Genomic DNA, 15,317 nt, shown 5'->3' with positions numbered 1-15,317 from the left:
AAGAGTCATCTTAGCCTGTTCCCTTTCTGTTACTCTGTACATCAAATCTGTTAATTCTGTTTTAATGCGTTCCTAACTTTTCCCTCTTTCAATTCACCTTCCACCCTGATGCTCGGAGTGATTTTTTTTTCTCCCAAAGGAGAATTTGATAATCTAAATATACTTGTGGAATAATTTATCAAGGAGAAATTTATATTCATTCCTTGCCTTCTACTGATGTACATAAACCATTACCAACTGTTTGGTCTTTGTCTTGTTTTTAAAGACTTACAGACTACTTTCTGTGAATTATGGGTGACCTTTCTGTTTTTTTAAATGGGATTTGTAATTTAATATTAATGTTATAATAGGAGGGCTACTCAGTGCTATTTTTGGACACTAACATTTGGTCTAACTTTATACAATAAAGGAGTAAATGGGAGAGAGGGCTTAAAACAGATGAGATGAATACCAAATGAGAAGATGGCATGTGGTAGGGTTGCTACTGATTCATTGCTGTGGTTCAGTTGACTACTTGTGAGAATTCTTCTTTTGAGAAGTTTACACACACTACATCATATTACAAGATTATGAAGTCTATCATAATTGTTTATTACATATACCATTGAAGTAGTAACTCTTAATATGGATTTTTATGGAAGTTATTTTAAGGCCACATTATTTTAAGTAAATAAGTAACTAAAGTCTAATTTTCACATTGATATAACAGCTCTGTAAGCAGTTTTAAATCTGTTTATTTATTTATTTTGCAGTCTTGCATTGCATCCTGAACGAGTATTGGTGGCAACAGGACAAGTTGGGAAAGAGCCTTATATCTGTGTTTGGGATTCATACACTGTGCAGACCATATCGGTTCTAAAGGATGTTCATACACATGGTATAGCTTGCTTAGCATTTGACTTAGATGGACAGGTATGTGATTTTTTTTTTCTTTTTGTAAAGTGTGTACTATAAGAAATTATTATAAATCTGTAAATATTAAATTGGAAAGCATTTGACAAAAAGCATTTATTCAAGGTGGAGGTGGATAGAGGGGGTAGATATATATAAGAAAAATAAGAATAATAATGAGTTTTTATTTCATTGTATCAAGAACTTTTCAGTTGAATTAATTACTACTATTAGAGCCAAAGTGATTCTGACTTGGTGGAACATTACCTGGTTGTTCTTGAAAATTTTACATGTAACTCTTTTCCAGGTATTGTATGTTAATAGGAAAGATGGAAGATATCTTAGGAAAATTTGCTTTCTCTAAGTAGAGCTGTAAACATTTTAAGTTTTAGTTATTTTAAAGGTTTCTATTAAAATTATATTTTTAATTGAAAATAATGATGCAGTTTTTATAACATGAGCTATTTTATGTAAAATCAATGTTCATAACAAAAGATGTAATCTTTGTTCCACTTACTAATCAATTCCCAAATTATTATTTACTTCTAGTCATCGATTTAAAAAAAATTAAGCCAACAGCTCTTCTGTGGTGCTTTCATGGAACTTGTACCTAAAACATATTTAAGAAGTGATAAGAAGTTGGGTTTTGCAGGTTTTGCAGATTTAGTTAATTTATAGTCTTTAAAAGTTTTGTAGTGAAATTAGACTTTAAAAATTATTTTAACTTTTAGAAGAATTTTAGTTGTTTGCTTTTTAATTCTTAAAATTATTTTGTAGATCTGTATTTTACAGAAACAGATTACATTTTGTTCTAGTCACTTGAAAATGACAGCCAGTAGATGTTTTATTTTCAACTCTGAGAAATAGCTTCTTTTAGATTAATATACTTTCTGATTAGAGTCCAGTAAGAGATCTATAAAGATGTAACTCGAACCTCACATTTGGGGAAAAAATGTGTTTCTAGGTTTAGAACCACTGTGTAGCAGTGATTGGCAATTCCAGAACCTTAATTCCCATTTTTTCTGTTATTTTTCAAGTCCGTTAATGTCCTCATATCAAAATTTCATTTTCCTTTTTAAAATGAAGAGAATAATACTCTTTATTTACTTCACAGGAAATTATATTTTATGAAACAAACCAACAAAGTTGTTTTTTAGAATTATTTACCAAAGGTATTATGATATCCACAATGGTTTAACTATAAATGTCTGTATACTTTAAATATAGATGTTTTCTTCTTAATTTTAAAATTGCCCTTTCTAAATGCAGTGTATTGCATGGCTGAGGAAATTCTCTTGCATACAAGGAGAAATCATGCCCATAGCTTTTACTAGTTGAAGCTTTTAATTTTGCTTACTTTAAGCAACATATAAGAAAAGTCTTGGGTACATGCATTTTATTGTCACAGATCTTCATAAGAATGTGCTGCTTTAAAATGTAAGTTTATAAAAAACATAATAGCTAAAAGTTATTGAGCACATGCTAAGTGCCAGACATTGTGCTAAGCCTACATTATCTCATTTAATCCTCACAACAACCCTATGAAATAGATATTATTATTATCTCTATTTTACAGATAAAGAAACTGAGACTTAGAGAGGTTAAATAACTTGCCCCAGGTTACACAGCTAGTAAATGGAGCCAGAGCGGGAACCCAGGTCAGTCACACTCCAAAGCTCATGTTTTTAACCGCAATGCTCTACTGCTTCCCAAACATGGAACTTAGGAGGTGGTTACTTATATTTCAGAAGGAATTTATCCATCTTAAGTACAGTTAAAACTTGTAAGGAACTGCTGCCAATTGAAGATTAAGTTGAGTATTTCTGAAATTATGTTAATGAGAAGATGCTTTAGTTAAGAAATATATTTGGGAACATATCTATTTATTCACTAATATCTATAAACTGTTTATGAAATACCAATTAGGAAATACTGTATAATTTTTGCATTTTCTACTAGATTTGAAACTGTAAATGATCAGTTAAGGTTTATCCAATGAATGAGTCTCCCTGTTGGTAGTATGCTGAATTTCTTTCCCCAGAGGGTTTCTTCTAAATGGATTGATTATCCATGCTAATACTGGAAGTCTACCTCATTGAGAATAATTAGGGCATGAAAAGGCTATATAAATCCACATCAAACAGATATTAAAATTTCATAGTAAATGGTAGAGAGAGAGTAGGAGGAGGAGAATTTGATATTTTATCTTGAAAACACAACGATAATTTATAAAAACACATTCCCATATTTAACAAAATCTAAGTTATAGTTAAAACTCTGCTAATTTATAGAATGAACTAAGAATAAAATGTTAAGTTTTTAGCCTAACTTTGTCAATTATATGCTGGTACATGATTATGAAGAGTCGTATTTGCAAAAATTTTAAAGGAGTTCACTGATTTTTCCAAGGACCTTTTAGTAATCTCTTGATATCTAGACATATCTCAAGTGCCTATTGTATTATTTTGGGGTTTTCATCTCTTCCATTGCTCTGCCAGATCCTAATTTCTGATGGCTTTCTGTATGAATTGACCAATATTTACTACATTAAGTCCTGGATATTTTGCAAAATTTGTGATTTTTACTTTGTAACATTTGTAACAACTAGTACTCACTTAATAAATACTGAGATCACAAGCACCCCCCACCCCCATATTAGAATCTTGTACGTTTGTCTATTATTTGAATATGTTTCATACTTGCAGGAACTCATGGAATGCGTCTAGTTATGCCTATTAAGATACTTTTCTCATTTGAGTATTTAGTGTGCTAGAACTTTTAAATAAATACAGTTGACCTTTGAACAACGCAGGGGTTAATCTGCATATAACTTATAGTCGGCCCTCCGTATTCACGGTTCCTCTACGTCTGTGGATTCAACCAACCGTAAACCTGTAGTACTGTAGTATTTACTGTTGCAAAATATCCTTGTGTAAGGGGACCCAGGAAGTTCAAATCTATGTTGTTCAAGGTCAGCTATACTGCCGGTTTAATTAATGGACACAACCAAGATTTTGTTTGGGAATAGGATCAGGGAGGAATTTGGGAAGCTGGATAGAGCCTTCTTTATCTGGTTTTCTTTCTCCCTATCTGACTGTTAGTTCTTAGTTATCTTGAAAGGAGCTGTTCCTTCTGTCTACTTCTTAAATGTCAGTGTTCCTAGGAGTCTGTAGCCTTCTTTCCCCCAGCCCCCCTCACTTCACTTATTCTCTTTAGGTGATTACTAGGTCCATGACTTTAACTCCTGTGTCAGTTAACAGTGACCTCGGCTTCTCTCCTTAACTCCATATACTCTCCTTGAATGTCGTATAGATATACCATTTATTACATGTTTAAAACTGAATTCTCTCTTTATTCTAACTCATTAAAAAACAAAGCTCACTCTTTCTCCTGTTTCTGGCCTACCTCTCCAGTCTTGTCTCTGCCACTTCCCCGTTGGCAACTCCTCTCCTCAGCCACACCAGAGTACTAGCTCTTTCCTGAAAGCACCATGAGCTGTCTGATCTTGGTATCCTTTGGCCTTAAATGCATTTTCTCTTATTTTTCTACCTGACTGTCTCTATCTTCTAAGATATGGTTCCAGCATTCTTTCACTGGAAAACTTTCTTTATGCTCTTCCTCACCTGTGAGAAAGGATGATGAAGTAAAAAATGATAGAAAGCTAAGAGAGGGGGTAGTATTTGCTTGGTTATTTTTATCTTTTCCTCTCTGCTGTTACTTAACCTGTCATTAGGGAGGTTGATTTTGGCCATGATATGTTTATCAGGGCTACAGAGGAAGTGCTCCCAGGTCTATTTTGTTACTGCCTGTGCAGAGCCAGATGCTCTGGGGCTCTGTTGAGGTACATGGAGTTTTAAAGCTTTTGGCCAGTTGTGGTTCACTTTGTGTGTGATGAACTTAGCCAGAGAGAAGAGGCATTGATGGAAAGGGCAGTGCCTCTCTGACTATTCCTCACTTTATACTTGTCTTGTGAAATTTTAATCTCTACATAGTATTCTATAGCAAGAGGTAGATATCTTTGTTTTAGCTAGATATTTGCTGATTACTCTCTAGATCCCAAATATTAAAGACTCTTAGGAGGAGCAAATCATCTCCTCTAGTTCATTTGGACTTTCTGCAAGTGTGACTTGATGGAGAGCCAGATACAAAATATATTCTGTATCTTTTTTTGTAAGCCATTCATTCTACCCATTTGGGGACTTAGATAGTAATTTTACTGTGTAGAGACTTTCTAGCTAGGTACTAAATGACATTTCTCATTCAGACGGGTGGAGGGCATGGATTCTTAAAGTTAATTATGGTTATGGGAACATAATAATGATGATGATAAACATTTATATGACATTAAGGTTATGCCAAGCACTCTTCTAATTCCTTTATATACGTTAACCCTATGAAGTTGTTTTTCATGATCCCTATTTAGGAGGTGAGGAACCTACGGTACAGAGAGGCTAAATAATTGCCCAAAGTCATCCAGTTAGTGAGAGATGGAGCTGGTGTTTAAACCTAGGCAGTCTGGTATCAGAATCTGTGCTGTAAACCAGAGATTGGCAAAACTTTCTACAACATGTCAGAGTAAATATTTTAAGCTTTGAGCTATGCAGTCTCTGTCTCAGCTACTCCAGCTCTGCATTGTAGTGTGAAAGCAGTCATAGACACCTTATAAAGGAATAGGTGTGGCTGTGTTCCAGTAGAACTTTATTTACAAAAAGCAGGGTACAGGGCTGAGGGTTGTAATTTGCCTACCCCTGCTTCTAAACCAGTGCTTTTCAAAGTATGTGTTGTGGGTGGGTCCTTGTGATTTCCTCTTTAACTCTGCCGTTACTTAGAATTGTACTGATAGTTGCCAGATATTTGGAGGATTTTCTGCATAACTTTCTGTTATTCTGATTTAATTCTGTCTTTGTCAGAGAACATACACTGTATTTTAATTTTTTAAAATTTGTTTAGGCTTATTTTGTAATTCACAATTTTGTGATCTTCATGAGGTTTCCTGTGCACTTTGAAAAAATACGGGAAAATATGTATTCTGCTATTTCTTTTTTCTCCTTCTGTTTATTGTGCTATTGTTGTCATTCATTTTACTTCTTTCATTTTCATTCATTTTACATGCTTTGTAAACTCCATTATAACTGTTGTGATTTTTCCTTAAACAGTTAGTTTTCAAAGAAAAGTAAAAGTAAGAAAAGTCTTATTTACATATTTACCATTTGGGTACTCTTCATTGATTTGTGTAAATTAACTCTCTTTTTGGTATCATTTTCCTTCTGCCTGAAGAAACTTCTGGTATCATATCTTATAGTGCTGATTTGTTGATGAATTTTCTCATCTTGTTTATTTGAAAAAGACTTAATTTTGACCCAGTTTTCAAAAGATATTTTTTGGTAAGTATATAATTCGGTGTTGACTTTTTTCCCCCTCAGCACTTTAGAGAGGTTATTCATTGTCATCTGATATGCACAGCTTCAGATGAGAAGCCCAGGATTATTTTTAAATCTTTGTCCTTACACACCAAAATTCTCTCTCTTATTTGGCCACTTTTAAGGCTTTTAAGGTTTTTCTCTTTAGCACTGGTTTCAGCAGTTTGATGCCCATGTGTGTAGATGTGTTTTTTCTGTGTGTGTGATTTATCCTGCTTGAAGTTTATTGAGCATCTTAGATTTGTGGGTTTATGTTTTTTATCAAATTGAGAAATTTTTGGCCATTATTTCTTCAGTTTTGTTTTTCTTTTCTTCCATCTTTCTTCTCCTTTTGGAATCACAATTACCTGTACGTTAGACCACTTGAAATTTTTCTAAAGGTAACTGAGGCTCTGTTACTTGTTCCCTTTTTCCTTCTGTGCTTTATTTTTGATAGTTTTTGTTGCTGTGTCTTCAAGTTCATTTATTTTTTCTTCATTGTCTAAGCTGCTGGTAATCCTTTGGAGTGAATTTTCATTTCAGATAATTTAACATTTATATTTAAAGTTCAACATGTTTTTCTTTTATATCTTCCATTTCTCTTTTTATTCTTCATGTGTTTGTTTTAAAATAATTCTGGAGCATCTTGAACATTTCCGTCTTAACAGCCAATGTCTTCTAATTTTAATCATTTCTGTGATTCCTGGGTCTGTTTCTATTAACTGATTTTTCTCCTGGTTATTGGTCACATTTTCCTCTTTTTAAACATGTTCAGTAATTTTTTTATTGGATGCTGGACATTGTTTATATTACATTCTGAATGCTGGATTTTGTTGTATCCCTTTAAAGCATGTTGGACATTGTTTTTGTAGGTAGCTAAGTTCCTTGTGGATCAGTTTGGTCCTTTTGAAAAGCTTGCTTTCAAGCTTTTTTTGGTCAAGGCTAGAGTAGCTTGTTCCTCTAGGACTACTGGTTTAACTTCACTACTATGGTGTGACCCTCCTGGAATCTCTACTGAATACACAGTGAATTCGAGGATATACCTCCATTCTTGCTATTGGGAATTTGAGTGATCCTGACCCTTTATGATCTCTGGGAATTGTTTGGCTTTAGCTCCCCAGTAGTTGTTCTTTTTTCAGAATTTGTTCTTTGCATGGCCTCATGGATTTCACCCTATACATGCAAACACTGGTGTTCTCAAGGGGACCCATAAACAGATTTTCTAGAGTTCTTTTTCTGCTCTGCAAATTCTAGCCATCTTGGCCTCTCTGAACTCCAAGCTCTATCTTCTCAAATCAGCAAGTCTTCTGGGCTCTGTTTGGATTCTACCTTTCTGTGCTATAGTCTAGAAAATGCCACCTAAATGAAGGCTGGGGCAATTGCAGAACTTACCTTGTTTGCTTCCCCCTCATTCAGGGTTTACAGTGCTTCACTTCCTGTTAAGAATGTCCAGACTTACAGGTAAGATGGCGGAACAGTAAGACGCGGAGATCACCTTCCTCCCCACGGATACACCAGAAATACAGCTACATGTGGAACAACTCCTACAGAACACCTACTGAACGCTGGCAGAAGACCCCAGACCTCCCAAAAGGCAAGAAACTCCCCACATACCTGGGTAGGGCAAAGCGTAGAGATCCCCACACAGAGGATCGGTGCCGAGCGGCACTCACCAGCCCGAGAGGCTTCTCTGCTCGCCCGCCGGGGTGCGCAGCGCTGGAAGCTGAGGCTCGGGCTTCGGTCAGAGCGCAGAGAGAGGACTGGGGCTGGCGGCGAGAACTCAGCGTGAAGGGGGCTAATGTGCCACAGCTAGCCGGCAGGGAGTCCGGGAAAACTCTGGAGCTGCCGAAGAGGCAAGAGACTTTTTCTTCCCTCTTGGTTTCCTGGTGCGCGAGGAGAGGGGATTAAGAGTGCTGCTTAAAGGGGCTTCACAGACGGGCGCGAGTCGCGACTGAAAGCGCGGAGCCCAGTGACGGGCGTGGGACGCTGGGGCTGCTGCTGCCGCCGCCAAGAAGCCTGTGTGCGAGCACAGGTCACTGCCCACACCGCCCTTCCGGGAGCCTGTGCAGCCCGCCACTGCCGGGGTCCCGGGATCCAGGGGCGGCTTCCCTGGGAGAACGCACGGCGCGCCTCAGGCTGGTGCAACGTCACGCCGACCTCTGCCGCTGCAGGCTCGCCCCGCACTCCGTGCCCCTCCCTCCCGCCCGGCCTGAGTGAGCCAGAGTCCCCGAAGCGGCTGCTCCTTTAACCCTGTCCTGTCTGAGCGAAGAACAGACACCCTCCGGCGACCTACACGCAGAGGCAGGGCCAAATCCAAAGCTGAGACCCAGGAGCTGTGAGAACAAAGAAGAGAAAGGGAAACCTCTCCCAGCAGCCTCAGAAGCAGCGGATTAAAGCTCCACAATCAACTTGATGTACCCTGCATCTGTGGAATACATGAATAGACAACACATCATCCCAAATTGAGGAGCCCGGAGTCAGTACTGTGCCTCTGAGGTGGGAGAGCCAACTTCAGTACACTGGTCCACAAGAGACCTCCCAGCTCCACATAATATCAAACGGCAAAAATCTTCCAGAGATCTCCATCTCAATACCAGCACCCAGCTTCACTCAACGACCAGCAAGCTACAGTGCTGGACACCCTATGCCAAACAACTAGCAAGACAGGGACACAACACCACCCATTAGCAGAGAGGTGGCCTAAAATCATAAAAAGTCCACAGACACCCCAAAACACACCACCAGACGTGGACCTGCCCACCAGAAAGACAAGATCCAGCCTCATCCACCAGAACACAGGCACTAGTCCCCTCCACCAGGAAGCCTACACAACCCACTAAACCAACCTTAGCCACTGGGGACAGACACCAAAAACAATGGGAACTACGAACCGGCAGCCTGCAAAAAGGAGACCCCAAACACAGTAACATAAGCAAAATGAGAAGACAGAAAAACACACAGCAGGAGAAGGAGCAAGATAAAAACCCACCAGATCTAACAAATGAAGAGGTAATAGGCAGTCTACCTGAAAAAGAATTCAGAATAATGATGGTAAAGATGATCCAAGATTCTATTTCCCAGATCCAAAATCTTGGAAATAGAATAGACAAAATGCAAGAAACAGTTAACAAGGACCTAGAAGAACTAAAGATGAATCAAGCATCGATTAAAAACACAATACATGAAATAAAAAATACTCTAGATGGGATCAATAGCAGAATAACTGAGGCAGAAGAACGGATAAGTGAGGTGGAAGATAAAATAGTGGAAATAACTGCTGCAGAGCAAAATAAAGAAAAAAGAATGAAAAGAACAGAGGACAGTCTCAGAGACCTCTGGGACAACATTAAACGCACCAACATTCGAATTATAGGGGTTCCAGAAGAAGAAGAGAAAAAGAAAGGGACTGAGAAAATATTTGAAGAGATTATAGTTGAAAACTTCCCTAATATGGGAAAGGAAATAGTTAATCAAGTCCAGGAGGCACAGAGAGTCCCATACAGAATAAATCCAAGGAGAAATACGCCAAGACACATATTAATCAAACTGTCAAAAATTAAACACAAAGAAATCATATTAAAAGCCGCAAGGCAAAAACAACAAATAGCACACAAGGGAATCCCCATCAGGATAACAGCTGATCTCTCAGCAGAAACTCTACAAGCCAGAAGGGAGTGGCAGGACATAATTAAAGTGATGAAGGAGAAAAACCTGCAACCAAGATTACTCTACCCAGCAAGGATCTCATTCAGATTTGATGGAGAAATTAAAACGTTTACAGACAAGCAAAAGCTGAGAGAGTTCAGCACCACCAAACCAGCTTTACAACAAATGCTAAAGGAACTTCTCTAGGCAAGAAACACAACAGAAGGAAAAGACCTACAATAACGAACCCAAAACAATTAAGAAAATGGGAATAGGAACATACATATCGATAATTACCTTAAATGTAAATGGACTAAATGCTCCCACCAAAAGATACAGATTGGCTGAATGGATACAAAAATAAGACCCATATATATGCTGTCTACAAGAGACCCACTTCAGACCTAAAGACACATACAGACTGAAAGTAAGGGGATGGAAAAAGATATTCTATGCAAATGGAAATCAAAAGAAAGCTGGAGTAGCAATTCTCATATCAGACAAAATAGACTTTAAAATAAAGACTACTAGAAGAGACAAAGAAGGACACTACCTAATGATCAAGGGATCGATCCAAGAAGAAGATATAACAATTGTAAATATTTATGCACCAAACATAGGAGCACCTCAATACATAAGGCAAATACTAACAGCCATAAAAGGAGAAATTGACAGTAACACAGTCATAGTAGGGGACTTTAACACCCCACTTTCACCAATGGACAGATCATCCAAAATGAAAATAAATAAGGAAACACAAGCTTTAAATGATACATTAAACAAGATGGACTTAATTGATATTTATAGGACATTCCATCCAAAAACAACAGAATACACATTTTTCTCAAGTGCTCATGGAACATTCTCCAGGATAGATCATATCTTGGGCCACAAATCAAGCCTTGGTAAATTTAAGAAAATTGTAATTGTATCAAGTATCTTTTCCGACCACAATGCTATGAGACTAGATATCAATTACAGGAAAAGAGCTGTAAAAAATACAAACACATGGAGGCTAAACAATACACTACTTAATAACAAAGTGATCACTGAAGAAATCAAAGAGGAAATTAAAAAATACCTAGAAACAAATGACAATGGAGACACGACGGCCCAAAACCTATGGGATGCAGCAAAAGCAGTTCTAAGAGGGAAGTTTATAGCAATACAATCCCACCTTAAGAAACAGGAAACATCTCGAATAAACAACCTAACCTTGCACCTAAAGCAATTAGAGAAAGAAGAACAAAAACATCCCAAAGTTAGCAGAAGGAAAGAAATCATAAAGATCAGATCAGAAATAAATGAAAAAGAAATGAAGGAAACGATAGCAAAGATCAGTAAAACTAAGAGCTGGTTCTATGAGAAGATAAACAAAATTGATATACCATTAGCCAGACTCATCAAGAAAAAAAGGGAGAAGACTCAAATCAATAGAATTAGAAATGAAAAAGGAGAAGTAACAACTGACACTGCAGAAATACAAAAGATCATGAGAGATTACTATAAGCAACTCTATGCCAATAAAATGGACAACCTGGAAGAAATGGACAAATTCTTAGAATTACACAACCTGCCGAGACTGAACCAGGAAGAAATAGAAAATATGAACAGACCAATCACAAGCACTGAAATTGAAACTGTGATAAAAAATCTTCCAACAAACAAAAGCCCAGGACCAGATGGCTTCACAGGCGAATTCTATCAAGCATTTAGAGAAGAGCTAACACCTATCCTTCTGAAACTCTTCCAAAATATAGCAGAGGGAGGAACACTCCCAAACTCATTCTACGAGGCCACCATCACCTTGATACCAAAACCAGACAAGGATGTCACAAAGAAAGAAAACTACAGGCCAATATCACTGATGAACATAGATGCAAAAATCATCTACAAAATACTAGCAAACAGAATCCAACAGCACATTAAAAGGATCATACACCATGATCAAGTGGGGTTTATTCCAGGAATGCAAGGATTCTTCAATATACGCAAATCAATCAATGTGATACACCATATTAACAAATCGAAGGGGAAAAACCATATGATCATCTCAATAGATGCAGAGAAAGCTTTCGACAAAATTCAACACCCATTTATGATAAAAACCCTGCAGAAAGTAGGCATAGAGGGAACTTTCCTCAACATAATAAAGGCCATATATGACAAACCCACAGCCAGCATCGTCCTCAATGGTGAAAAACTGAAACCATTTCCACTAAGATCAGGAACAAGACAAGGTTGCCCACTCTCACCACTGTTATTCAACCTAGTTTTGGAAGTTTTAGCCACAGCAATCAGAGAAGAAAAGGAAATAAAAGGAATCCAAATTGGAAAAGAAGAAGTAAAGCTGTCACTGTTTGCAGATGACATGATACTATACATAGAGAATCCTAAAGATGCTACCAGAAAACTACTAGAGCTAATCAATGAATTTGGTAAAGTTGCAGGATACAAAATTAATGCACAGAAATCTCTGGCATTCCTATATACTAATGATGAAAAATCTGAAAGTGAAATCAAGGAAACACTCCCATTTACCATTGCAACAAAAAGAATAAAATATCTAGGAATAAACCTACCTAAGGAGACAAAAGACCTGTATGCAGAAAATTATAAGACAGTGATGAAAGAAATTAAAGATGATACAAATAGATGGAGAGATGTACCATGTTCTTGGATTGGAAGAATCAACATTGTGAAAATGACTCTACTACCCAAAGCAATCTACAGATTCAATGCAATCCCTATCAAACTACCACTGGCATTTTTCACAGAACTAGAACAAAAAATTTCACAATTTGTATGGAAACACAAAAGACCCCGAATAGCCAAAGCAATCTTGAGAACGAAAAATGGAGCTGGAGGAATCAGGCTCCCTGACTTCAGACTATACTACAAAGCTACAGTAATCAAGACAGTATGGTACTGGCACAAAAACAGAAAGATAGATCAATGGAACAGGATAGAAAGCCCAGAGTTAAACACACGGACATATGGTCACCTTATCTTTGATAAAGGAGGCAGGAATGTACAGTGGAGAAAGGACAGTCTCTTCAATAAGTGGTGCTGGGAAAACTGGATAGGGACATGTAAAAGTATGAGATTAGATCACTCCCTAACACCATACACAAAAATAAGCTCAAAATGGATTAAAGACCTAAATGTAAGGCCAGACACTATCAAACTCTTAGAGGAAAACATAGGCAGAACACTCTATGACATAAATCACAGCAAGATCCTTTTTGACCCACCTCCTAGAGAAATGGAAATAAAGACAAAAATAAACACATGGGACCTAATGAAACTTCAAAGCTTTTGCACAGCCAAGGAAACCATAAACAAGACCAAAAGACAACCCTCAGAATGGGAGAAAATATTTGCAAATGAAGCAACTGACAAGGATTAATCTCCAAAATTTATAAGCAGCTCATGCAGCTCAATAACAAAAAAACAAACAACCCAATCCAAAAATGGTCAGAAGACCTAAATAGACATTTCTCCACAGAAGATATACAGACTGCGAACAAACACATGAAAGGATGCTCAACATCTTTACTCATTAGAGAAATGCAAATCAAAACTACAATGAGATATCATCTCACACCAGTCAGAATGGCCATCATCAAAAAATCTAGAAACAATAAATGCTGGAGAGGGTGTGGAAAAAAGGGAACACTCTTGCACTGCTGGTGGGAATGTGAATTGGTACAGCCGCTATGGAGAACGGTATGGAGGTTCCTTAAAAAACTACAAATAGAACTACCATATGACCCAGCAATCCCACTACTAGGCATATACCCTGAGAAAACCATAATTCAAAAAGAGACATGTACCAGGATGTTCATAGCAGCCCTATTTACAATAGCCCGGAGATGGAAACAACCTAAGTGTCCATCATCGGATGAATGGATAAAGAAGATGTGGCACATATATACAATGGAATATTACTCAGCCATAAAAAGAAATGAAATTGAGCTATTTGTAATGAGGTGGATGGACCTAGAGTCTGTCATACAGAGTGAAGTAAGTCAGAAAGAGAAAGACAAATACTGTATGCTAACACATATATATGGCATTTAAGAAAAAAAAATGTCATGAAGAACATAGGGGTAAGACAGGAATAAAGACACAGACCTACTAGAGAATGGACTTGAGGATATGGGGAGGGGGAAGGGCAAGCTGTGACAAAGTGAAAGAGCAGCATGGACATACATGCACTACCAAACGTAAGGTAGATAGCTAGTGGGAAGCAGCCACATAGCACAGGGAGATCAGCTCGGTGCTTTGTGACCGCCTGAAGGGGTGGGATTGGGAGGGTGGGAGGGAGACGCAAAAGGGAGGGGATATGGAAACATATGTATATGTATAACTGATTAAATTTGTTAAAAAAATAAAATAAAATAAACTCAAAAAAAATGTCCAAAAATATTTGTTTTATATATTTTATACAGTTTTCTAGTTGTTTATGGCAGGGGGGCAAGTTCAGACCCTGATACTCCTTCATGACCAAAGGCCATTTTTCATGTTTCCTAACCTCTCTCATACTTCCCATCTCACTGTCCCCTCTTTTCAGCTCAGTCTCTTCATCTCCCTCTAATCTCCTGTATAACTCTTCCACTGAGGTATTTTTTTTCTTTTTTCCAGTGAATTTTTAATTTCATTTATTTTTCATTTCTAGAAATTGTTTGCTTCCTTAAATTTGCTGGGATACTTTTTATCGTCTCCCATTCTTGTCTCATATGAAGATATTTTGAAGCCTTAATTTTATTTCTCTACTCACATTAAGCTTATTTTATATTATCTGATAATTCCAATGTCTGATACTTTTCAAGACTGATTTTGTTGTTTCTGGTGACTTGCTGATTCTCACTCATGGTCCCTTATTTCCTCTGGTTATTGGGTGTGGGTGTTGTTTTAAGTTTATTTTTTATTGACTTGCTACTTGTAGGAATTCTTCGAGGGATGGATTGATGTATCAGTCTTCCATATAGGATTTATATTTGCCTGTGCCACATAGTTGAAAATGCTTGGAAACTCTGCAACCCTTAGGACCACTCTGAATGAAATTTTTTATTTGAAGGATTCATGATTCATGTGGATATAGGCCCTACAACCATGTGAAGGTTGTTTGTGGCTACATATTTTCAGGAGGGTTTTTCCCCCCTTCATGCATCACTGCCCCTTTCTTTGAAAAGGGATGGTTTCTTGTTCTCCCTTACTCTGAGGAGTTACTGCTCTAGTCAAATGTCTGCAATTCAAATCCCTACCTTGGGCAGGCCCTAAACGTTATCTCCTATTCCTCTTCAGCCTGAAGAACAACATCAGGCTTACCAGGAGTTAGCTGATACTTTTAGAGTAAAGTGGGTATAGGAGCTCTCT

At 37.5% G+C, this 15,317-nt stretch overlaps 1 protein-coding gene across 2 annotated transcripts in view; it reads left to right on the top strand.

The window, feature by feature from the left end:
* EML5 (EMAP like 5) overlaps positions 1–15,317 on the top strand; it is a gene marked incomplete at its 3' end in the record, with an annotated part of 166,907 nt that overhangs the window by 31,859 nt on the left and 119,731 nt on the right. For both annotated transcript variants that reach the window (XM_081228976.1, XM_081228975.1), the window contains exon 2: positions 753–912. In XM_081228976.1, the coding sequence (XP_081085102.1) occupies positions 753–912 (160 nt within the window). The remainder of the gene's footprint in view (positions 1–752; positions 913–15,317) is intronic.

Source organism: Mesoplodon bidens (assembly GCF_964165515.1).
Source record: "Mesoplodon bidens genome assembly, chromosome: 3".
In the NCBI taxonomy this organism is placed as follows: domain Eukaryota; kingdom Metazoa; phylum Chordata; class Mammalia; order Artiodactyla; family Ziphiidae; genus Mesoplodon; species Mesoplodon bidens.
The sequence above is the reverse complement of the archived record's forward strand: the minus strand, read 5'-3'. Positions and strand labels throughout refer to the sequence as shown.